We start from the raw sequence: 27219 nt of genomic DNA on the forward strand, positions 1-27219 counted from the left end.
GGTTGAACTTGATGATGGTGTTTTTCCAACCCTATGTAACTATGTATGTAACAGATAATTAAATTAGCATGGGCCCAAATGTACTATTGCAGGCTGTCTGGGGTCTGTGTATTGTGGGACAATAGTCCGGGTGGGGCCCTTTGTCTCCCTAGTGACTGGGTCTCTCCATACCTGATACATATGGAATTACCCCCCTTGGTTAGGGGAGGAGACAGGGGATTACTAGGTGAGACAAAGGGACCAATTAGATGTTCAGAGGAGGGGTAACTGGGAAGTTGAACATAAATATTGGGCAGAATCTCAGTACTGAGGGGGCAAAGAGAAGAAATGGAGAATCAGCCCAGAGTGACCCGGTATCCTGGGATTGGTAACTATACTCATATTCATATATTGTGTATCATTTATGCTGTGGGGGTAACAATGGGTTCCTATAAGTAGACCCCTGGGCAGGGGCAGGTAACAGTGTGAAGGGTGTATATCCAACCATTGTGTCTGTAGGCAAACTGCTGTATTGTAAAATGTCTATTTGTCTCAACCTGCACTTCCTCAGCTTGCCTAGTAACAACCCATATACTCAGCTTGCCTAGTAACAACCCATATACTCAGCTTGCCTAGTAACAACCCATATACTCAGCTTGCCTAGTAACAACCCATATACTCAGCTTGCCTAGTAACAACCCATATACTCAGCTTGCCTAGTAACAACCCATATACTCAGCTTGCCTAGTAACAACCCATATACTCAGCTTGCCTAGTAACAACCCATATACTCGGCTTGCCTAGTAACAACCCATATACTCAGCTTGCCTAATAACAACCCATATACTCAGCTTGCCTAGTAACAGCCCATATACTCAGCTTGCCTAGTAACAGCCCATATACTCAACTTGCCTAGTAACAACCCAAATACTCAGCTTGCCTAGTAACAACCCAAATACTCAGCTTGCCTAGTAACAGCCCATATACTCAGCTTGCCTAGTAACACAGACCTGAGATGTGGCTTATACATATGGCTTTTTGCACTCGGCTCTGCAAACCAAACCCCCTCCCTGAGTATAAAATCCCCTGCGCTGAAAACAATAAACATGAGAAGTTTCTTAGTACTGAACCTGTGGTGATCCTTCTGGCCCAGACCCTTACCTATACCTATACCTATATATATATATATATATATAATTTGGATGGGAATAGATATCCTTAGTGCCACTCGACAACAGTACTCAGTATCACTGCATACTCAGTGCCTTATTGCCATTACAGGGCTATTACATAAAGTGACATTACCCCCTCCGCAGTATTGGTGGGAGAGAAACTGGTCCATTTTGGGCTGATACAGAACCTGCCTAAGGATTTGGACCCTTGATCAGTTCTCTCCTTTTGCTGTCAGATCCCAGATATAAAAGCTGCAGATAAAGTACAGCTGTACATTCCTTTACACAAACATGTACTCACACTCACGTACACACACTCACACTAACGTACTCACACTCATGCACTCTATTGGTGACACCAGCGCACCCCCAAACATAGCTACAATGTACAATGACAAATATGGTGCCTTATTCAATACTGAGGCTGATTCACGGAGGGAGAACTTTACTTTTCACTTTAGTGGCCCGAAGGATGTGTGGCCCCCGCTGTGGCCGGTGCCAAAGAGAAACCTGAGAGTCACACGGGCACAGATTATGACATGGGCACTGGGTTATGCATATGTGCCAATTCTCCAAGGGCACCCCTTTTAAAAGAAAGACGGAGTGCTCATCATCTGGGGGGGGGGGCACTAGCACTCTCATAACTGTTACCCAACTTGACCATGTTTTTCCCAGCATGCTGTGGATTTTAGTGGGTCGGACGTACTCCCAGATTCACTCAAGAGGGCTTTTTTACTACTGGTACAGGCACAAGTGATTAGGGTACAGAATTGGGGCCCATACATGGAGAGCAGCACTTACACGTTTCAGTGGCGCGGGTAAACTGCCCCCCTCTGTCTTGCAGAATTCATTTCTGTGCCCAGAAATTCTGTCAGCAGCCCCAAGGTTCAGTCCGGTAACCCTGCATAAAGCCTATTGGCCACTGATAATAAGTCTGGAAAGAGACTGGTAACGGATGTGATTAGAGCTGATTAGAAACTGCCCATTGATAGGTCCATAGGTCATCAATACAATCAGTGTGTGATACAGTCATGTGATACAGAACTTGCCCACAAGGAGGCACCCCAATAACGGGGCAATTTCATCAGCAGCACAAAGGCTCTTCCCTCCGTGTAAGAACCCAAATACACTTCCCATTTCTATTATCCAAGTGGAAGTTCTGTTTATGGCAGTTCTGTGTGGGACAATAGTCCGGGTGGGGCCCTTTGTCTCCCTAGTAACTGGGCCTCTCCATACCTGATACATATGGAATTACCCCTTGGTTAGGGGAGGAGACAGGGGATTACTAGGTGAGACAAAGGGACCAATTAGATGCTCAGACAGAGGAGGGGTAACTGGGAAGTTGAATATAAATATTCTCAGTACTGAGGGGGCAGAGTTCTTGGGAGAGAAAAGGGCAAAGAGAAGAAATGGAGAATCAGCCCAGAGTGACCCGGTATCTTGGTATTGGTAACTATACTCATGTTTCTTATCCTTTAGTCCACAGCCTGTTTCCCAAAAGTCCCGATATGAAGGGGAATGTTGGGGGCACATACAGGTGTAAGAGGAAGAAGAGTAGAGATAATGTTGTGCCTTTAGTTAATATATTGGATGTAGAGTGTAAGCTCTTTGGGGCAGGGCTCTCTTCACCTCTTGTATCAGTTACTGATTGCTTTATATGTTACTCCTTGTAGAGTGTAAGCTCTTTTGGGCAGGGCTCCCTTCCCCTCCTGTATCGGTTATTGGTTGCTTTATATGTTACTCCTTGTAGATTGTAAGCTCTTTGGGGCAGGGCTCCCTTCCCCTCCTGTATCGGTTATTGGTTGCTTTATATGTTACTCCTTGTAGATTGTAAGCTCTTTTGGGCAGGGCTCCCTTCCCCTCCTGTATCGGTTACTGATTGCTTTATATGTTACTCCTTGTAGAGTGTAAGCTCTTTTGGGCAGGGCTCCCTTCCCCTCCTGTATCGGTTACTGATTGCTGTATATGTTACTCTGTATGTCCAATGTATGAAACCCACTTATTGTACAGCGCTGCGGGATATGTTGGCGCTTTATAAATAAATGTTAATAATAATAGGTACATTTTCAATTGACACTTCCTGTACGAGAGATTTAGTATATGGCTATTTTGGGGGGGGGGGGGGGGGGACTCATGGCTTTCATTGGCTCAGTGGCTGAACATGGACTCACCCTGGGATGGGACTGTACCACTTGCCAGGGTCTGAGGGAAACAGGGTACAGGTGACTGTATAGATTTAGCTCTTAGGAAGACCAGGGGTAGTAGAGACTGGGAAGGGTAAGAGAGAGAAGGAGGTGAGTAACAGAATAGTTTGGGTACCTAAAGCCCTAAACCCTTTATTATTATTATTATTATTATTATTAACATTTATTTATAAAGCGCCAACATATTCCACAGCGCTGTACAACAAGTGACCCTTCAGCCTTTGCCTCCCACTTGCACAGAAAATAATTCTTTTACTCCCTGCAGGTGAGTTCCCAGCATGCTCTGTAGAACTGTAGTAATGTGGGTAAGAGCACTACTGATAAGAACGGTATAACGCCTATAGTAGCAGTGGGATAATAGCGTAGTGGTGCCTGTAGTATATTCACATGATGAGGCAGTTCAAAAACAAACGTTATTTGCCCCCTGTGCTATTAATGTTTATATCATGAACTCACCCAAACGGTTCCACCTTCAGGAGATCGGCACAAACGCTCCATGGTTTCTCGGTACTGTGCCTTCTGGGTCAGCCCAACGTCATTCATTAACATTAGCCGCGTACTCAGCATTCATTTGTCCAACACCAGTTCTCATTGGGCAGCATTGTGTGATGTTTGGGGGGGATACTATGAAGGAGTAACACTCTGTATGACTTTGGCAGGTTCCCCAGTGGTTCTGTTGGAGAGAATAAGGATTAATCTAGAGCAAATGTTTCCCAGTCCTAAAGACGATCAGGATATGAGCCCCGGGGCAACGATGGCACTTCGGATCAGTAAGTGTCCTACAATCCTTTACTGGCACCAAGTTCTCCAGTAGCCGCTTGGTGTATCATTCAGTCAGCGCTCATAACCTTTCTTCTAATTGTATCAAACGTTATAAGAATTTACAAAACAGAAACTCCGAGACCTTCCTGTTTCATTTATGAACATGATAAGATCATCTTATAACGGCCAAAAATATACACGGACACCCCCCAGCCTGGCAGTATTTATCCATTGTCCAATTTGAAAACCTATGGCCAAACATAGAAAACCCAACTTCTTGGCTGGTCAGCTGGCAGCCTTTGTGTCTGGCTGTTACTGTTTGGTCAGTCTCTCAGACCAAATTGGGTTATTCCAGAAGGTCCACTTCTAAGGCCATTTCTAGTGGAGAAATATAAGGGATGGTAATAATATTCTAGTAAATGGTGAACTAACAAGTTATACCTTATGTCCCGTTCCTGTGGGTCCATGTCTGTCCACCTAGAATCCTGTTACTTACTCCTATTACTAATTCCACATTTACATCCAAATTATACAGCATAGAGCCCAAATCCTTCATTCAGAACCTTAAAGGGGATCTCCCACATGTAAAGGCCAGTCTCTCATCTCCTGTGAGGTCTGAGCTCCTTGCCCTCTTCCAACCATTTCCATTAGTTTTGCTCCAGTGCCAGGATTTACCTATTCCAAAATGTTGTTAGTATAGGTATGGGATCACTTAACCGGAAACCTGTTATTCAGAAATCTCTGAATTACGGAATGCCCATCTCCCATAGACTCCATTTTAATCAAATAATTCAGAAATTTAAAACCGATTTCTTTTTTCTCTGTAATAATAAAACAGTACCTGTACTTGATCCCAACTAAGATATAATTACTCCTTATTGGGGGCAGAACAGCCCTATTGGGTTTATTTAATGGTTAAATGATTCCCTTTTCTCTGTAATAATAAAACAGTACCTGTACTTGATCCCAACTAAGATATAATTACCCCTTATTGGGGCAGAACAGCCCTATTGGGTTTATTTCATGGTTAAATGATTCCCTTTTCTCTGTAATAATAAAACAGTACCTGTAATTGATCCCAACTAAGATATAATTACCCCTTATTGGGGCAGAACAGCCCTATTGGGTTTATTTCATGGTTAAATGATTCCCTTTTCTCTGTAATAATAAAACAGTACCTGTACTTGATCCCAACTAAGATATAATTACCCCTTATTGGGGGCAGAACAGCCCTATTGGGTTTATTTAATGGTTAAATGATTCCCTTTTCTCTGTAATAATAAAACAGTACCTGTACTTGATCCCAACTAAGATATAATTACCCCTTATTGGGGCAGAACAGCCCTATTGGGTTTATTTCATGGTTAAATGATTCCCTTTTCTCTGTAATAATAAAACAGTACCTGTACTTGATCCCAACTAAGATATAATTACCCCTTATTGGGGCAGAACAGCCCTATTGGGTTTAATTAATGTTTTATTGATTCTTCAGTAGACTTAAGGTATGGAGATCCAAATTATAGAGAGACACCTTATCCAGAATACCCTTGGTCCCGAGCATTCTGGATAACGGGTCCTATACCTGTATTATGTTTGTTGTTGTCACCCGTGGATGCATTTCATTAATCTTGACACGTGACTGTGTTTATGATACTAGAGTTCTCACCAGACAAAGAGAATAGAACATTCTTCAGGGCTGAAGGCTATCACTTAGTCCCATATGGATCACAGAGCTCAAGGATGAACAAGATCAAAAGAGAGCAACTTTGCGAAAGTCAAGATGTTCAACAGGACCTCAACCAAATTCACACAACTGGGGGGTCACTGACTTGCAATGAATTAGGTAGAACATTGAGCAAACAGAGCCAGACAGTTATAGAAGATCAAACAGAAGAAAGGTCCTCTGCTCTAACAACACAAAATGGGTCTCCCTATGGCATAAATTCTTCTGCAATGAATGAACTTAAACCTGACCCAGGGGAGAGGCCTTTTGTTTGTAATGAGTGTGGGAAAAGCTTCAAGGCCAAATTTAAACTGAATGTTCATCTTCGAATTCACACAGGAGATCAACGATATGTTTGTAATGAGTGTGGGAAGTGCCTCAGGGATAGAAGTCACCTTAAGGACCATTATCGTTTGCACACAGGGGAGAAACCATTCGTCTGCCCCGAATGTGGCAAATGTTTCACGAGAAATAGCAACCTTAGTACTCATATGAAAATTCACACCAGGGCAAACCCTTCATTATGTACAAAACAGTGTGATGCTTCTCTTCATATTCACACCCATCCAAACCCTTTCGTCTGTACGGAGTGTGGGAAAAGCTACAAAGATAAAAGAAATTTGAAGAGTCATCTTAATGTTCACACAGGAATGACTTTGCCTTGCACAGAGTGTGGGAAAACATTTCCAACAAAGAGGAACCTTATAAGGCACCAAATGACCCACACAGGGGAGAAACCATATGAGTGCACAGAGTGCGGGAAACACTTTAGGTACAAAAGTAAACTGAATATACATTATCTTCTACATGCTGGCGTCAAGCCTTACTCATGTCCTGAGTGTGGGAAACAGTTTACATGGAAACATGCACTTGCAGATCACCAGTTAAGTCACACTGGGGAGAAACCATATATCTGTAATGAGTGTGGGAAAGGCTTTAGGGTTAGCATGCAGCTGAAGCTACATCTTCAATGTCATACAGGTGAGGTGAATGTCATACGGTTTGCCTGTTCTGAGTGTGGCTCTAGCTTCAGGAGTAATGCAGAACTTAAGCGTCATGTTATGATCCACACTGGAGAGAAACCTTTTGCCTGCACTGAATGTGTGAAAACCTTCAGGACAAAGGGTGAACTTGTTGCCCATCATCAGTCTCACACAAGAGAGAGACCTTTCCCTTGCACTGAATGTAGGAAAAAGTTCAAGACAAAGGGTGAGCTCTTGGTCCACTGCCGGACTCACACAGGAGAGAAGCCTTTTGTTTGCTCTGAATGTGGGCTAAGCTTTGGGTCGAAGAAAGTTCTTGTTTCTCATCTAAAGTTTCACACTGGAGAGAATCCGTTTCTCTGTACTGAGTGTGGGAAAAGCTTTAAGGCCAAGAGCGCTCTTGGTACTCATCTAAAGAGTCACACTGGAGAGGGACCTTTTGTCTGTACCAAGTGAGGAGAAGCTTTAGGGCAAAGAGCGCTCTTGGTACTCATCTAAAGAGTTACACTGGAGAGGGACCTTTTGTCTGTACCAAGTGAGGAGAAGCTTTAGGGCAAAGAGCGCTCTTGGTACTCATCTAAAGAGTCACACTGGAGAGGGACCTTTTGTCTGTACCAAGTGAGGAGAAGCTTTAGGGCAAAGAGCGCTAATGGTACTCATCTAAAGAGTCACACTGGAGAGGGACCTTTTGTCTGTACCAAGTGAGGAGAAGCTTTAGGGCAAAGAGCGCTAATGGTACTCATCTAAAGAGTCACATTGGAGAGGAACCTTTTGTCTGTACCAAGTGAGGAGAAGCTTTAGGGCAAAGAGCGCTAATGGTACTCATCTAAAGAGTCACATTGGAGAGGAACCTTTTGTCTGTACCAAGTGAGGAGAAGCTTTAGGGCAAAGAGCGCTAATGGTACTCATCTAAAGAGTCACATTGGAGAGGAACCTTTTGTCTGTACCAAGTGAGGAGAAGCTTCGGTGATAAGAGAGATTTTGTTGCTCATCTTCACAGTTACAAACGATGAACCCTTCCCAAGAACATTTTGTGGGTAACCATTCAGCGATGGGTCTCCAGATGGAGAATTAAGTTCTTTCTGTATCCAGAACTTGAAGTGTGAGAATGAAGGGTGTGTCCATCATGAAACTGAGCCCCTGAACCCACTATTTTTCTCTACCGTAAACTTGCATATGGGCAAGAATCTCAGACTGGTGGACATGATAGCTCTGAGCTTTGGGTCGAAGAAAGTTCTTGTTTCTCATCTAAAGTTTCACACTGGAGAGAATCCGTTTCTCTGTACTGAGTGTGGGAGAGCTCTGTGAATATGAAATAAAGTTATTTTTTTATCCAAATCATTAAAGGGCACGTTATTATTCAATGTTTCTAAATTGATCACAGTGGTGAAATATCTTCTTGCAGCTCATAGGAACCGGGCACTTTTAAAGGGTATAGATCTTGTTTCTCTCAAATACAGGCCTCTGCTTTTCTCTTGCTCCTCAATGCTAAATACAGGTATGGAACCCGTTATCCAGAATGCTCGGGACCTGGGGCTTTCTGGGTAAGAGGTCTTTCCTTAATTCTAATGATCTACCTTAAATCTACTAAATAATTATTTAAACAGTAATTAAACCCAATAGGATTGTTCTGCCCCCAATAAGGGGTAATTATATCTTAGTTGGGATCAAGTACAGGTACTGTTTTATTATTACAGAGAAAAGGGAATCATTTAACCATGAAATAAACCCAATAGGGCTGTTCTGCCCCAATAAGGGGTAATTATATCTTAGTTGGGATCAAGTACAGGTACTGTTTTATTATTACAGAGAAAAGGGAATCATTTAACCATTAAATAAACCCAATAGGGCTGTTCTGCCCCAATAAGGGGTAATTATATCTTAGTTGGGATCAAGTACAGGTACTGTTTTATTATTACAGAGAAAAGGGAATCATTTAACCATGAAATAAACCCAATAGGGCTGTTCTGCCCCAATAAGGGGTAATTATATCTTAGTTGGGATCAAGTACAGGTACTGTTTTATTATTACAGAGAAAAGGGAATCATTTAACCATTAAATAAACCCAATAGGGCTGTTCTGCCCCCAATAAGGGGTAATTATATCTTTAGTTGGGATCAAGTACAGGTACTGTTTTATTATTACAGAGAAAAGGGAATCATTTAACCATTAAATAAACCCAATAGGGCTGTTCTGCCCCCAATAAGGGGTAATTATATCTTAGTTGGGATCAAGTACAGGTACTGTTTTATTATTACAGAGAAAAGGGAATCATTTAACCATTAAATAAACCCAATAGGGCTGTTCTGCCCCAATAAGGGGTAATTATATCTTAGTTGGGATCAAGTACAGGTACTGTTTTATTATTACAGAGAAAAGGGAATCATTTAACCATTAAATAAACCCAATAGGACTGTTCTGCCCCAATAAGGGGTAATTATATCTTAGTTGGGATCAAGTACAGGTACTGTTTTATTATTACAGAGAAAAGGGAATCATTTAACCATTAAATAAACCCAATAGGGCTGTTCTGCCCCAATAAGGGGTAATTATATCTTAGTTGGGATCAAGTACAGGTACTGTTTTATTATTACAGAGAAAAGGGAATCATTTAACCATTAAATAAACCCAATAGGGCTATTCTGCCCCCAATAAGGGGTAATTATATCTTAGTTGGGATCAAGTACAGGTACTGTTTTATTATTACAGAGAAAAGGGAATCATTTAACCATGAAATAAACCCAATAGGGCTGTTCTGCCCCAATAAGGGGTAATTATATCTTAGTTGGGATCAAGTACAGGTACTGTTTTATTATTACAGAGAAAAGGGAATCATTTAACCATTAAATAAACCCAATAGGGCTGTTCTGCCCCAATAAGGGGTAATTATATCTTAGTTGGGATCAAGTACAGGTACTGTTTTATTATTACAGAGAAAAGGGAATCCATCACAGTAGCTCTCCATCTTTTGCCCAACTACTGCACATGCTCAGTCTGCTCTTGGCTGATGTCACTGAGCTTAGGGAGCGACTCACAATATTCTTCTTTCCCCTGCCTGCTTGCTCTAGTCTCTGCCTGTTCCCTATTAAACATGCATACGGGCCAACCAATCACAGTGCTGTCTGGCTGCTCCCTAAAAAAAGTCCTGCTCTGGCACTTTGAGCTTGGGGCTAAATCCTTATTCTTTCCCCCTTGTAATGATCCCAAATACTGAGCTGTATTACAAATACTGTAAGCAGGGCTTGCCCTGGTCAGTGCTTGGAAGGGAGACCGCTGCGTACAGCAGATCTCTTAACTCTTTGAATTTTGTCATGGCCCTTTTGGCTTTAGCTTGCCACCTTTTTCAACTTTGATTCTTTCTCTGGACTTTTAATATTTTTAGTATTTCAAACACTTTCAACCAAGTCACCTGTGGCTCAACTGCACCTGATCTTGATAGATCTGGAAAGCTAAGCAGGGCTTGCCCTGGTCAGTGCTTGGAAGGGAGACTGCTGCATATAGCAGGTCTCTTAACTCTTTGAATTTTGGCTTTAGCTTGCCGCCTTTTTCAACTTTGATTCTATCTCCAGACTTTTACATTTGCCAAAGTATTTCAATTTTTTCCTGCCAAATTACCTGCGGCCACACCATGCAAAATCAGTCCATTGAAGTGAGTGTGCCTGTGTATGCTAGGTCTCTTAACTCTTTGGATTTTGTCATGGCCCTTTTGGCTTTAGCTTGCCGCCTTTCTCAATTTTAATTCTCTCTCTTGACTTTTACACTTTTCTAATGTATTTCAAACAATTTCAACCAAGTCACCTGTGGTCCGAATGAACCTGATCTTGATAGATCTGGAAAGCTAAGCAGGGCTTGCCCTGGTCAGTGCTTGGAAGGGAGACCACTGCGTACAGCAGGTGTAAGAAATTGCTCATCTTAGATGCCATTATTTGTGTTATATACATATGCCTTTGTGTCTTTATACATATTTATGTGTTATACACTGAGTATGGGGGAGTTCTACTGATTACTATAAACCAGTTGCCCAAGTCCCACCCGAAGCCAAATCCCCATATCAAAGGGTATTTCTGGGGATGGGGGTGGGACAGTACGGCTGGTACAGGAGCCATAAACACTCATTACTGTATGGGAGAAGCCTTCTCAACAGTTACTGAACAATGGGCTAGGTGTGGTTTTTATCGACCCCATCTGATCAGTTGGTATGTGGGGCCGTGGCTTAAAAGTGTATAAATGTGGGCTGGGCAGTGGTCAAGAGGGACAACCTGGAGGAGGAACCTGGGGGAGCATCTGGGAGAGCATCTGGGGGAGCATCTGGGAGAGCATCTGGGGGAGCATCTGGGGGAGCATCTGGGGGAGCATCTGGGAGAGCACCTGGGAGAGCATCTGGGAGAGCACCTGGGGGAGCATCTGGGAGAGCATCTGGGAGAGCACCTGGGGGAGCATCTGGGAGAGCATCTGGGGGAGCATCTGGGAGAGCATCTGGGGGAGCATCTGGGAGAGCATCTGGGGGAGCATCTGGGAGAGCATCTGGGAGAGCACCTGGGGGAGCACCTGGGAGAGCACCTGGGGGAGCATCTGGGGGAGCATCTGGGAGAGCATCTGGGGGAGCATCTGGGGGAGCATCTGGGAGAGCATCTGGGGGAGCATCTGGGGGAGCATCTGGGAACTTCATCAGAAGTGACCAGGGAGCATGTGGGGGCTACAGACCAGAGGGAGCCATGATGGTTAAAGAAGAGGAACCAGACCACCATATTCTGTGTTTGTCGGTAGCTATAATGTAGGCTTTGTTATTAATCTTTAAATATAAATAATATATACAGTATATATTGTTTTGTGTTAACTAATCCTTTAATTGTAACAGTCAATTGATTTACTCTTCAATATATTGATTTTAATATACACTTATTGGTGTGGGTTATTTGTCTGCTTCTCAAAAGAACCGGAACCCTAGCAAGAGGGGTGATTATTATTATTAATATATATATATATAGTGAAAAATGTTACAGATGGCGAGCCAATTGTGCAGGAGAGCAATGCATGGCTTTTAGATTATAATTATATAATATTGTGTAGCAAATCAGTAGATTGTTTTGTGTTGTTTTAAGTTTAAAAAATGGATGTCTTAATAAAAAGATTGCCACGGTCACATGTTCAGGGGAGATTGCTAAGTGTATGCGGGGATCCCCAGATCCATGGGCTCAGGCTCAGGCGTATGTGACCAGGGCAATCCAGGAAAAGTGCATGTCTAAATTAAAAGGGAAAAGTGCACTGGTGTTTGCTGCCTGCTGGATAGCGGAACTGTATAAAACTCTAGCGGTGCAGAAAGAGAATCTGGAGGAAAAGATTCATTATTTGAATGATGAGATTGATTCTCTGAAATTTTCTGTTGAAAATGCTGCTGCTATGGCCATTAGCAACCAGCAACCAATGGCAGAACCCAAGGAGATATACAGGGAGAATGAGCTGCTATGGCCATTAGCAACCAGCAACCAATGGCAGAACCCAAGGAGATATACAGGGAGAATGAGCTGCTATGGCCATTAGCAACCAGCAACCAATGGCAGAACCCAAGGAGATATACAGGGAGAATGAGCTGCTATGGCCATTAGCAACCAGCAACCAATGGCAGAACCCAAGGAGATATACAGGGAGAATGAGCTGCTATGGCCATTAGCAACCAGCAAACTCTGGCAGAACCCAAGGAGATATACAGGGAGAATGAGCCGCTATGGCCATTAGCAACCAGCAACCAATGGCAGAACCCAAGGAGATATACAGGGAGAATGAGCTGCTATGGCCATTAGCAACCAGCAAACACTGGCAGAACCCAAGGAGATATACAGGGAGAATGAGCTGCTATGGCCATTAGCAACCAGCAAATACTGGCAGAACCCAAGGAGATATACAGGGAGAATGAGCCGCTATGGCCATTAGCAACCAGCAAACACTGGCAGAACCCAAGGAGATATACAGGGAGAATGAGCTGCTATGGCCATTAGCAACCAGCAAACACTGGCAGAACCCAAGGAGATATACAGGGAGAATGAGCTGCTATGGCCGTTAGCAACCAGCAACCAATGGCAGAACCCAAGGAGATATACAGGGAGAATGAGCTGCTATGGCCATTAGCAACCAGCAAACTCTGGCAGAACCCAAGGAGATATACAGGGAGAATGAGCCGCTATGGCCATTAGCAACCAGCAAACACTGGCAGAACCCAAGGAGATATACAGGGAGAATGAGCCGCTATGGCCATTAGCAACCAGCAAACACTGGCAGAACCCAAGGAGATATACAGGGAGAATGAGCTGCTATGGCCATTAGCAACCAGCAAATACTGGCAGAACCCAAGGAGATATACAGGGAGAATGAGCTGCTATGGCCATTAGCAACCAGCAAACACTGGCAGAACCCAAGGAGATATACAGGGAGAATGAGCTGCTATGGCCGTTAGCAACCAGCAACCAATGGCAGAACCCAAGGAGATATACAGGGAGAATGAGCTGCTATGGCCATTAGCAACCAGCAACCAATGGCAGAACCCAAGGAGATATACAGGGAGAATGAGCTGCTATGGCCATTAGCAACCAGCAAACTCTGGCAGAACCCAAGGAGATATACAGGGAGAATGAGCTGCTATGGCCATTAGCAACCAGCAAACTCTGGCAGAACCCAAGGAGATATACAGGGAGAATGAGCTGCTATGGCCATTAGCAACCAGCAAACTCTGGCAGAACCCAAGGAGATATACAGGGAGAATGAGCTGCTATGGCCATTAGCAACCAGCAACCACTGGCAGAACCCAAGGAGATATACAGGGAGAATGAGCTGCTATGGCCATTAGCAACCAGCAAACACTGGCAGAACCCAAGGAGATATACAGGGAGAATGAGCTGCTATGGCCATTAGCAACCAGCAAACTCTGGCAGAACCCAAGGAGATATACAGGGAGAATGAGCTGCTATGGCCATTAGCAACCAGCAAACTCTGGCAGAACCCAAGGAGATATACAGGGAGAATGAGCTGCTATGGCCATTAGCAACCAGCAACCAATGGCAGAACCCAAGGAGATATACAGGGAGAATGAGCTGCTATGGCCATTAGCAACCAGCAACCAATGGCAGAACCCAAGGAGATATACAGGGAGAATGAGCTGCTATGGCCATTAGCAACCAGCAACCAATGGCAGAAAACAAGAAGGAGAATGAGCAGCTCAAACAGAGGCTGAGGGAGGCAGAGGGCACCATTAAACGTTTGGTTGCAACCTCCAGCAATGTAGGGGCTGATCATTCAAAATGTATATCAGAGATTAAAGGGTTAAAAGCTCAGTTAGGAGCAAGAAGTCCTGTTGTATCAGCTGTTACTGGGCAGAATAATACTAATAAGGGGAGAGATCTGTCTGCTAATGGTATAAAAGAAAGCAGTAGGAAATGTGAAACTGCAAGTGAAGGTAATGTGGCTAGTATAGAATGTACCAGTCATGCCAGGCCTTCTAAACTGATTACTAATTGTGCAGAGTACAGGGCTGATAAACTGAAACATAACAGTACAGAGAAACAGGTTTCTAACCCCCTGCAATCTAGGCAACAGCATCACAATGACAGGGTGTGAGCGATACAGGCTTCTCCCCTGCAACACAGACTTGTAACAATTCAGTTACACACATACAGGAAAGAAAGTGTTTGGGTGCTGTGTGTGTTCCAGAGTTGGGCACATAGCCGGGTATTGTACCCTGAAACACTATTATTGGGATAATAATAACTGGTACAATGAGAGAGAGATTGGGAATTCCTCTAGGTGGGGATTGCAAAAGAAAAGTAGGAATGGGAATCCATGGATCCCATATCAGCTTCTTACAACTCAGAGAGAAAGGCTGAGTGCAGGGAACTCCAACCCCCAAACTGCATGGGGGGCATTTAAACATGAGCTGGAAAGTATCCAATTAGAGCTTTCCCAAATGAAAGGGAGAAGGGCCAATGGGAATAGGGGGAAACACAATGGGAATATGCCCTGACTCTTTCCCTTCACCAAGTTTATGTTTTACAGGATAAACTAAAGATTTGAAGATTATGTGAAGGAGAATTCCGTGCCTGACCCTGTCCTGTGGGAAACATTATAGAGGCCCCTTACTTATAGGTTTTGTTTTCCTTTTTACACAGAAGGAGAAGCCTCTAAATTGGGTTGGTACAGTCAGGTTATACAGATTCAAAAACATTTTTGGTTTTTAATAGTTAGAATGAGCTGCACTGTGAGGGGGTAAAATGGCTGCTGCTTTAGTTTAATAGGAGAGTAAAAAGCTCTGAGGCACAATCTGATTTCATTTCTTTACCCTTTGCATTAGCAGCAACGTGTTTGTGCCATTTGTACACAGAGTGCGCGCTGCTTGGTTCCCTCCATATACGTTATGTGTGTCTGTAGCAAAGCAGCATTCAGTCTGTAGATTATTTTCCAAAGTTTGTCTTTCGTTGTTTGTATGTGGAGTTTTATATGTGTAAAGCTCTCAAGGTGGGGTGTTTTATAACCACTTCACTCTACTAGTCTGTATTATAGTTACCAGCCCAGTCTGTTCTATACATTTCTAGTTACAGCAAATGTTTTACTTTGTTTATGTTTAGGGTCTGTCTGTCCCAACAACAAACCCACTGGGCCTGACAATGATGCTCCTTACATCTATGTTGCTCTATTTCAGATGATCAGGCAGGAAACTGAGGGGAAATACTGAGACAAAGATGACAAACATCTCACTAGTGATTGGGCTCAGATAGTGCCGCACACGTTAGTGTATCTGTTTCATTCCCTGCAGTCAGTATTGGTTATGGTCACACCTATCCCTGAATTGAGGGGCTAATCCCAGCTATGCTGATTAATAAAATGTGCCGCAGAGATTCTCACCCTGCCCCCCAGCAATAAAGTGTTTTCCCTGTGGGGTCTCTTTCATATGGGAACCGGGGTAAGCAAAATGTGTTGGGTGTTGCACACACCAAAGTGTAAGGGCCATGGGTTACTGCAGGGGCCTGAGATGGGATCCAGCCCAGACATGGGGGGCAGAATAAGGTGGGTAAGGGGGGGTACAGCGCACAGACAGTGCAGCAAAGTGTAAAGGCCATGGGTTACTGCAGGGGCCTGAGATGGGATCCAGCCCAGACATGGGGGGCAGAATAAGGTGGGTAAGGGGGGGTACAGCGCACAGACAGTGCAGCAAAGTGTAAAGGCCATGGGTTACTGCAGGGGCCTGAGATGGGATCCAGCCCAGACATGGGGGGGCAGAATAAGGTGGGTAAGGGGGGGTACAGTGCACAGACAGTGCAGCAAAGTGTAAAGGTTATGGGTTAGTGCAGGGGCCTGAGATGGGATCCAGCCCAGACATGGGGGGCAGAATAAGGTGGGTAAGGGGGGGTACAGCGCACAGACAGTGCAGCAAAGTGTAAAGGCCATGGGTTACTGCAGGGGCCTGAGATGGGATCCAGCCCAGACATGGGGGGGCAGAATAAGGTGGGTAAGGGGGGGTACAGTGCACAGACAGTGCAGCAAAGTGTAAAGGTTATGGGTTAGTGCAGGGGCCTGAGATGGGATCCAGCCCAGACATGGGGGGCAGAATAAGGTGGGTAAGTGGTGAGATCCAGGGCTGTTCCAGAAATCTCCCTATTTACTGTATGGGAATAATCACTGCTCCCCCCACAGCCGTTGCCTCCATCTTGGGTCTGAACCATTTTTATTCATGGAACCCAATGCTCAGTACCGCCACCCAGGGGTGCGCACAGAATCCTGCACTTGGGCCCCCAAATAGCAGCAGCTGAACCCACTTACTGCTTATTCCCCTGAGTAAAACCCTCCCTATTTGTCTTTCCAGAACAGTATTCCCCTGGCATGTACAGAGTTAAACCTGGCAGCATTTGGCTTTGGGCCCACAAGAGACAATTAATTAAATATACAACAAGGGGCTGTGGGAAGGTGACACTTATCTGGGTTAGCAGACAATGCGGAGCCGGGGCAGTTGGGGGGAAGTTGGGGCAATTGGTTTTTTGATCTGTTGCTAAAGAGAGGCAATTGTGGCCCTAAGAACAGCAGGGGGCGCAGCTATGAGAAAATATGGATTATAGAAAGGGATCCATATCTCCTTTGCTTTAGGGGTCACATCCCCATAAATCACATATTGGTTATGGGGGGCCCATGCTTCCCAATGGTACCAAACAGGGACTGCCAATACCCACCAGTTAGGGGGATAGTTTCTGGGGGGCTGGGACAGGAGACCCCCCTCATGTTTGGTATCATTCTGATCCCCCACATATGGGTTAAAACAAGCCCCTATTCTCATAATAATATTGGGTACCGGCAAGTGCCAGTATTATATGGCAGAAACTGGCCTGAGAATTGCAGCCTCTACAGGGGGTCCCAAGGGGCAAGTTCCTGGCCACTCCCCCCTCATGCATATGGTACTGAGGGAGGGGCCCAGCGGGGGATAAAAGGGCAACAGACCCAGTGACTAGAGCTCATGGCTATAACTCTTTGCCTCAGGGGGAAACAAAGGAAATTCCTAACTGGGTAACGTACATAGGGTTTCTCTGTTTTATTCCCTTTTATTTACTGTTTGCAATGTAATGTGTGTGTCTCTTTTTGTAATATCTGTGTAACTGCTAATTAACTAGTTGGCTGCTGGCAGGAGAGTGTGTAATTAACCCTTTGGCTGCTAGAGTGCTGGGGGAATGAGTGGAAGCTAACCCTAACTACAGTGAGAGAGAGTGAGGGGTACATGTGTGTATTGGGGAATAGTACCTGTTGTAGGGAGCAGGGAGATATTCACATTAGGTTTCTATCACCTGTTAATGATAGATGGGGCAGGGAATAGTTATTTGGGGTGGGGGGGTGTTTGGGGGTGTCTGACGTTAGTCTAACCTGTGTGTAAGGGGACTGAGTGTAACCCCTTGTCTCCCAGTCCCGGTGTCACGTGCGCCTGAGAGTGGCGTGTTCCTGACACTTACATATAGAGATAATGATGCCCTAATACACTTTTGTTAAGTTGGAGTTGAAAAAGCTCCCCAGCTGTAGTGAGGCTGCCACTCACTCACCCCCGGTCTGGCCTGTCCTACACTCACTCACCCACAGTCTGGCCGGTCCTACACTCACTCACCCCTGGTCTGGCCGGTCCTACACTCACTCACCCCCGGTCTGGCCTGTCCTACACTCACTCACCCACAGTCTGGCCGGTCCTACACTCACTCACCCCTGGTCTGGCCTGTCCTACACTCACTCACCCCCGGTCTGGCCTGTCCTACACTCACTCACCCACAGTCTGGCCGGTCCTACACTCACTCACCCCTGGTCTGGCCGGTCCTACACTCACTCACCCCCGGTCTGGCCGGTCCTACACTCACTCACCCCCGGTCTGGCCGGTCCTACACTCACTCACCCCCGGTCTGGCCGGTCCTACACTCACTCACCCCCGGTCTGGCCGGTCCTACACTCACTCACCCCCGGTCTGGCCGGTCCTACACTCACTCACCCCCGGTCTGGCCGGTCCTACACTCACTCACCCCTGGTCTGGCCGGTCCTACACTCACTCACCCCCGGTCTGGCCGGTCCTACACTCACTCACCCCCGGTCTGGCCGGTCCTACACTCACTCACCCCTGGTCTGGCCGGTCCTACACTCACTCACCCCCGGTCTGGCCGGTCCTACACTCACTCACCCCCGGTCTGGCCTGTCCTACACTCACTCACCCCCGGTCTGGCCTGTCCTACACTCACTCACCCCCGGTCTGGCCGGTCCTACACTCACTCACCCCCGGTCTGGCCTGTCCTACACTCACTCACCCCCGGTCTGGCCGGTCCTACACTCACTCACCCCCGGTCTGGCCGGTCCTACACTCACTCACCCCTGGTCTGGCCGGTCCTACACTCACTCACCCCCGGTCTGTTCAGTCCTACACTCACTCACCCCCGGTCTGTTCAGTCCTACCCTCACTCAACCCCGGTTCTGGCCGGTCCTACACTCACTCACCCCCGGTCTGTTCAGTCCTACCCTCACTCAACCCCGGTTCTGGTCAGTCATACACTCACTCACCCCCGGTCTGTTCAGTCCTACACTCACCTCCGGTCTGGCCAGTCCTACACTCACCCACCCCCGGTCTGGCCGATCCTACACTCACTCACCCTCGGTCTGTTCAGTCCTACACTCACTCACCCCCGGTCTGGCCGGTCCTACACTCACTCACCCTCGGTCTGTTCAGTCCTACCCTCACTCACCCCCGGTTCTGGTCAGTCCTACACTCACTCACCCCCGGTCTGTTCAGTCCTACACTCACCCCCGGTCTGGCCTGTCCTACACTCACCCACCCCCGGTTCTGGTCAGTCCTACACTCACTCACCCCTGGTCTGGCCAGTCCTACACTCACCCACCCCCGTTTCTGGTCAGTCCTACACTCACTCACCCCCGGTCTGGCCTGTCCTACACTCACTCACCTCCGGTCTGGCCGGTCTTACTCTCACTCACTCCCGGTCTAGCTGGTCCTACCCTCACTCACCCCCGGTCTGGCTGGTCTTATACTCACTCTCCTCCAGTCTGGCAGGTCCTACACTCACTCACCTCCGGTCTGGCTAGTGCAGTCGGACTGGCCAGACCTGGAGTTAGTGTAGGACTGGCCAGACTGGGGGTGGGTGAGTGTAAGACCAGCCAGACTGGGGGTGAGTGAGGGTAGGACCGGCCAGACCGTGAGTGAGTGTAGGACTGGCCAGACCGGGAGTGAGTGTAGGACCCACCAGACCAGGGGGTGAGTAAGTGTAGGACTGGCCAGACCAGGGGGTAGTTAGTGTAGGATTGACCAGACTGGGGGTGAGTCAGGGTAGAACTGGCCAGGCTGAATGTAGGCAGGACTTAACAGAATGGGGGTGAATGTATCACTGGCACAGACTGAGAGGGAGTGAGTGTAGGACTGGCCAGACTGGGGCTGAGTGATTGTCGGACTGGCCAGACCAAGGGGTGAGTGAGTGTAGGACAGGCCAGACTGGGGCTGAGTGATTGTCGGACTGGCCAGACCAAGGGGTAGTGAGTGTAGGACTTGCCAGAACAGGGGTGAGTGTATCACTGGCCAGACTGAGGGGGAAGTGAATGTAGTACTGACCAGACTGGAGGTGTGTGTAGGACCGGCCAAACTGGGGGGGGGGGGTGAGTGAGGGTAGGACCAGCTTAAATATATTACAATATAGGGACACACAATCCCTGTTTTGCTTAAAGGCAAGGGCATGGCTTGGCAGCTTAATACACAGAATGGGTTAATGCCCTATTGAAAATGGGGGAGTGCAGAGGGGCTCTTGTTGTGTCTATATGTATTTTGTGGTCACAGCCTCATTGCTCCCTGTCTGATGGTTTAAAATTCAGTGGTTGAGCACAACTTCTCCTTTAATGAAGTTTATGTTTAGCAGAATTGTAAGATTTGAACTATATATATAGATAATAAAATAATATTATAATATAATCACCCCTCTTACTAGGGTTCCGGTTCCGGTTCGAGCCCTCTAAATACAAAAAGATATAAAATTCAGGGACCCCCATTAATGTATAATATGTATTTGTGCTGAAAGTGAAAGGAGAGACCCAAGTTATATAACACTCACACAGGCTTCAGTTTTGGGGTACTGTGAGGTAATAATTAACCTAATTATAAAAACAGTTGTTCCTACTCATAATTTTAACCCTTCTGCCAGTTAGAAAATCCCACACACTTTTAGAGGCTTCGTTTCCAGCTCACTTTGCTGCATTGTCTGTGCGCTGTACCCCCCCTTACCCACCTTATTCTGCCCCCCCATGTCTGGGCTGGATCCCATCTCAGGCCCCTGCACTAACCCATGGCCTTTACACTTTGCTGCACTGTCTGTGCGCTGTACCCCCCCCTTACCCACCTTATTCTGCCCCCCCATGTCTGGGCTGGATCCCATCTCAGGCCCCTGCAGTAACCCATGGCCTTTACACTTTGCTGCACTGTCTGTGTGCTGTACCCCCCCCCCTTACCCACCTTATTCTGCCCCCCATGTCTGGGCTGGATCCCATCTCAGGCCCCTGCACTAACCCATGGCCTTTACACTTTGCTGCACTGTCTGTGCGCTGTACCCCCCCCTTACCCACCTTATTCTGCCCCCCCATGTCTGGGCTGGATCCCATCTCAGGCCCCTGCAGTAACCCATGGCCTTTACACTTTGCTGCACTGTCTGTGCGCTGTACCCCCCCTTACCCACCTTATTCTGCCCCCCATGTCTGGGCTGGATCCCATCTCAGGCCCCTGCAGTAACCCATGGCCTTTACACTTTGCTGCACTGTCTGTGCGCTGTACCCCCCCTTACCCACCTTATTCTGCCCCCCATGTCTGGGCTGGATCCCATCTCAGGCCCCTGCACTAACCCATGGCCTTTACACTTTGCTGCACTGTCTGTGCTCTGTACCCCCCCCCCTTACCCACCTTATTCTGCCCCCCATGTCTGGGCTGGATCCCATCTCAGGCCCCTGCAGTAACCCATGGCCTTTACACTTTGCTGCACTGTCTGTGCTCTGTACCCCCCCCCTTACCCACCTTATTCTGCCCCCCATGTCTGGGCTGGATCCCATCTCAGGCCCCTGCACTAACCCATGGCCTTTACACTTTGCTGCACTGTCTGTGCTCTGTACCCCCCCCCCTTACCCACCTTATTCTGCCCCCCATGTCTGGGCTGGATCCCATCTCAGGCCCCTGCAGTAACCCATGGCCTTTACACTTTGCTGCACTGTCTGTGCTCTGTACCCCCCCCCTTACCCACCTTATTCTGCCCCCCCATGTCTGGGCTGGATCCCATCTCAGGCCCCTGCAGTAACCCATGGCCCTTACACTTTGGTGTGTGCAACACCCAACACATTTTGCTTACCCCGGTTCCCATATGAAAGAGACCCCACAGGGAAAACACTTTATTGCTGGGGGGTAGGGTGAGAATCTCTGCGGCACATTTTATCAGCATAGCTGGGATTAGCCCCTCAATTCAGGGATAGGTGTGACCATAACCAATACTGACTGCAGGGAATGAAACAGATACACTAACGTGTGCGGCACTATCTGAGCCCAATCACTAGTGAGATGTTTGTCATCTTTGTCTCAGTATTTCCCCTCAGTTTCCTGCCTGATCATCTGAAATAGAGCAACATAGATGTAAGGAGCATCATTGTCAGGCCCAGTGGGTTTGTTGTTGGGACAGACAGACCCTAAACATAAACAAAGTAAAACATTTGCTGTAAGTAGAAATGTATAGAACAGACTGGGCTGGTAACTATAATACAGACTAGTAGAGTGAAGTGGTTATAAAACACCCCACCTTGAGAGCTTTACACACATCAAACTCCACATACAAACAATGACAAACTTGAAAAAAAAACTTAACAAGAAAAACTCCAGACTGAATGCAGCTTTGCTACAGACACACATAACGTATATGGAGGGAACCAAGCAGCGCGCAGTCTGTGTACAAATGGCACAAACATGTTGCTGCTAATGCAAAGGGTAAAGAAACAAAATCTGACTCAGGCAAATTATATCAAAAATAAAATTAATTTTACCCCCTCACAGTGCAGCTCATTCTAACTATTAAAAACCAAAAATGTTTTTGAATTTGTATAACCTGACTGTACCAACCCAATTTAGAGGCTTCTCCTTCTGTGTAAAAAGGAAAAAAGAAACATATAAGTAAGGGCCTCTATAATTTTTTTTTTCTTTTCAGGACAGGGTCAGGCACGGAATTCTCCTTCACATAACCTTGAAATCTTGTTTATCCTGTAAAATATAAACTCGGTGAAGGGAAAGAGTCAGGGCATATTCCCATTGTGTTTCCCCCTATTCCCATTGGCCCTTCTCCCTTTCATTTGGGAAAGCTCTAATTGGATACTTTCCAGCTCATGTTTAAATGCCCCCCATGCAGTTTGGGGGTTGGAGTTCCCTGCACTCAGCCTTTCTCTCTGAGTTGTAAGAAGCTGATATGGGATCCATGTATTCCCATTCCTACTTTTCTTTTGCAATCCCCACCTAGAGGAATTCCCAATCTCTCTCTCATTGTACCAGTTATTATTATCCCAATATTAGTGTTTCAGGGTACAATACCCGGCTATGTGCCCAACTCTGGAACACACACAGCCCCCAAACACTTTCTTTCCTGTATGTGTGTAACTGAATTGTTACAAGTCTGTGTTGCAGGGGAGAAGCCTGTATCGCTCACACCCTGTCATTGTGATGCTGTTGCCTAGATTGCAGGGGGTTAGAAACCTGCTTTTCTGTACTGTTATGTTTCAGTTTATCAGCCCTGTACTCTGCACAATTAGTAATCACTTTAGAAGGCCTGGCATGACTGGTACATTCTATACTAGCCACATTACCTTCACTTGCAGTGTTACATTTCCTACTGCTTTCTTTTATACCATTAGCAGACAGATCTCTCCCCTTATTAGTATTATTCTGCCCAGTAACAGCTGATACAACAGGACTTCTTGCTCCTAACTGAGCCTTTAACTCTTTAACCTCTGATATACATTTTGAATGATCAGCCCCTACATTGCTGGAGGTTGCACCCAAACGTTTAATGGTGCCCTCTGCCTCCCTCAGCCTCTGTTTGAGCTGCTCATTCTCCTTCTTGTTTTCTGCTATTGGTTGCTGGTTGCTAATGGCCAGAGCAGCTCATTTTCCCTGTATATCTCCTTGGGTTCTGCCATTGGTTGCTGGTTGCTAATGGCCAGAGCAGCTCATTCTCCCTGTATATCTCCTTGGGTTCTGCCAGAGTTTGCTGGTTGCTAATGGCCATAGCAGCTCATTCTCCCTGTATATCTCCTTGGGTTCTGCCATTGGTTGCTGGTTGCTAATGGCCATAGCAGCTCATTCTCCCTGTATATCTCCTTGGGTTCTGCCATTGGTTGCTGGTTGCTAATGGCCATAGCAGCTCATTCTCCCTGTATATCTCCTTGGGTTCTGCCAGAGTTTGCTGGTTGCTAATGGCCATAGCAGCTCATTCTCCCTGTATATCTCCTTGGGTTCTGCCATTGGTTGCTGGTTGCTAATGGCCATAGCAGCTCATTCTCCCTGTATATCTCCTTGGGTTCTGCCATTGGTTGCTGGTTGCTAATGGCCATAGCAGCTCATTCTCCCTGTATATCTCCTTGGGTTCTGCCATTGGTTGCTGGTTGCTGGTTGCTAATGGCCATAGCAGCTCATTCTCCCTGTATATCTCCTTGGGTTCTGCCATTGGTTGCTGGTTGCTAATGGCCATAGCAGCTCATTCTCCCTGTATATCTCCTTGGGTTCTGCCATTGGTTGCTGGTTGCTAATGGCCATAGCAGCTCATTCTCCCTGTATATCTCCTTGGGTTCTGCCATTGGTTGCTGGTTGCTAATGGCCATAGCAGCTCATTCTCCCTGTATATCTCCTTGGGTTCTGCCATTGGTTGCTGGTTGCTAATGGCCATAGCAGCTCATTCTCCCTGTATATCTCCTTGGGTTCTGCCAGTGTTTGCTGGTTGCTAATGGCCATAGCAGCTCATTCTCCCTGTATATCTCCTTGGGTTCTGCCATTGGTTGCTGGTTGCTAATGGCCATAGCAGCTCATTCTCCCTGTATATCTCCTTGGGTTCTGCCAGAGTTTGCTGGTTGCTAATGGCCATAGCAGCTCATTCTCCCTGTATATCTCCTTGGGTTCTGCCATTGGTTGCTGGTTGCTAATGGCCATAGCAGCTCATTCTCCCTGTATATCTCCTTGGGTTCTGCCATTGGTTGCTGGTTGCTAATGGCCATAGCAGCTCATTCTCCCTGTATATCTCCTTGGGTTCTGCCATTGGTTGCTGGTTGCTGGTTGCTAATGGCCATAGCAGCTCATTCTCCCTGTATATCTCCTTGGGTTCTGCCATTGGTTGCTGGTTGCTAATGGCCATAGCAGCTCATTCTCCCTGTATATCTCCTTGGGTTCTGCCAGTGTTTGCTGGTTGCTAATGGCCATAGCAGCTCATTCTCCCTGTATATCTCCTTGGGTTCTGCCATTGGTTGCTGGTTGCTAATGGCCATAGCAGCTCATTCTCCCTGTATATCTCCTTGGGTTCTGCCATTGGTTGCTGGTTGCTAATGGCCATAGCAGCTCATTCTCCCTGTATATCTCCTTGGGTTCTGCCAGAGTTTGCTGGTTGCTAATGGCCATAGCAGCTCATTCTCCCTGTATATCTCCTTGGGTTCTGCCAGAGTTTGCTGGTTGCTAATGGCCATAGCAGCTCATTCTCCCTGTATATCTCCTTGGGTTCTGCCAGAGTTTGCTGGTTGCTAATGGCCATAGCAGCTCATTCTCCCTGTATATCTCCTTGGGTTCTGCCATTGGTTGCTGGTTGCTAATCTCCATAGCAGCTCATTCTCCCTGTATATCTCCTTGGGTTCTGCCATTGGTTGCTGGTTGCTAATGGCCATAGCGGCTCATTCTCCCTGTATATCTCCTTGGGTTCTGCCATTGGTTGCTGGTTGCTAATGGCCATAGCAGCTCATTCTCCCTGTATATCTCCTTGGGTTCTGCCATTGGTTGCTGGTTGCTAATGGCCAGAGCAGCAGCATTTTCAACAGAAAATTTCAGAGAATCAATCGCATCATTCAAATAAACAATCTTTTCCTCCAGATTCTCTTTCTGCACCGCTAGAGTTTTATACAGTTCCGCTATCCAGCAGGCAGCAAACACCAGTGCACTTTTCCCTTAGATTTAGACATACATTTTTCCTGGATTGCCCTGGTCACATACGCCTGAGCCTCAGCCCATGGATCTGGGGATCCCTGCATACACTTAGCAATCTCCCCTGAACATGTGACCTTGGCAATCTTTTTAACTTAAACATCCATTCTTTTAACAAAACAAGAACTAAAACAACACAAAACAATCGATTGGTTTGCTACACAATACTATACACTTATAAATATGAATTAAATGCCATGCATTGCTCTCCTACACAATTGGCTCGCCATAATCTGTAAGATTTTTGACTACATATATATATAAATATAATAATATAATATTATAATATAATCACCCCTCTTACTAGGGTTCCGGTTCTTTTGAGAAGCAGACAAATAACCCACACCAATAAGTGTATATTAAAATGAATATATTGAGTAGCAAATCAATGAATTGTTACAATGAAAAGATTAGTTAACAAAACAAAATATATTTACATTATTTACATTTACAGATTAATAACAAAGCCTACATTATTATAGCTACCGACAAACACAGAACATGGTGGTTTGGTTCCTTTTCTCTAGCCATGGCCTCCTCTGGTCTGTCTCACATCCTGCCCGGCCACTTCTGATACTCTCCCCAGGTGATCCTTCCAGGTTCCTTCCCCCAAGTTCCTCCTCCTTTTCTCTACTGCCCAGCCCACATTTATACACCTTTCAGCCACTGCCCCCCACATACCAACTGATCAGATGGGTTGATAAAAACCACACCTTGCCCATTGCTCAGTAACTGTTGAGTTTTATGGCTTCTCGCAGACGTACTGTCCCACCACCATCTACAGAAAGCCCCTTTGATATGGAGATTTGGCTTCGGTGTGACTTGCACAACTGGTTTATAGTACAACTCCCCCATACATAGTGTATAACACATAAACAGAAACACATATGTATATAATACAAATAATGGCACCCAAGATAAGCAAATTCTTACAGAATTCTCATTGGTAACTTCAGCAGTGCTGTGCAGCAGGGTTTGTTTCCCCTTTAATACACCACAGCAGCCCTCTACACTGTCTTTATGCCTTGTCCAAACATGATAATTCATTCGGACATCATGTATATTAAAGAAAAGATACCGGGAATAAAACAATCTGTAAGAGCAATTTATTCAGCACATTGTGTACAGAGGATTTCTGCCCGGTCCATATCTCTTTTCATTTATTTATATAACTTTCCTCTCAGTCCGGGTGCCATTGCTCCTCATTCCCAGTCACTGTGAGAATAATAATTATGTCTCTTCCAGTTAATACAGGGAAAAAACATTTTCTGTTGTGTTTTGCTGGTAAGTCTTTGCACTCTAACACCATCTAGAGGCAGGATTTAACACTCAAAAAATGGTGCCTTAACATGGTGAGAAAAGATGTGAAAACTTGCTGGCTGCATCTCTATACTGATGAACCCACAATCGATTTTGTAATGTCGGTAACACTTAAAGTTTGGCCTCTGTTTCCTTTTTATAGTGAACTGCTTCAAGGATAAGGGGAGAAAGATCTCTGAAACACCATTACAGATGAAACAAGAGAACCCCCAGAGTGGAGCAGCCAGTGGTCTCCCCTATACACAGGATTTAGCCAAAGATCAGTCCCACCCAGACCACCAAATGGTGAGTGAAGGAGAGAAACCATATCACTGCACTGAGTGTG

General features: G+C 46.1%; 1 protein-coding gene across 1 annotated transcript in view; it reads left to right on the plus strand.

Annotated features, from left to right (window-relative positions):
* The window catches only part of LOC116411661 (zinc finger protein 665-like), a 31008-nt gene continuing 3789 nt past the window's right edge, over positions 1-27219 (plus strand). The window contains exons 1-3 of the mRNA XM_031904416.1: positions 1-367; positions 4015-4125; positions 27037-27179. Of these exons, the coding sequence (XP_031760276.1) occupies positions 328-367; positions 4015-4125; positions 27037-27179 (294 nt within the window). The 5' untranslated portion in view covers positions 1-327. The remainder of the gene's footprint in view (positions 368-4014; positions 4126-27036; positions 27180-27219) is intronic.

Source organism: Xenopus tropicalis, chromosome 6 (assembly GCF_000004195.4).
Source record: "Xenopus tropicalis strain Nigerian chromosome 6, UCB_Xtro_10.0, whole genome shotgun sequence".
Classification (NCBI taxonomy): domain Eukaryota; kingdom Metazoa; phylum Chordata; class Amphibia; order Anura; family Pipidae; genus Xenopus; species Xenopus tropicalis.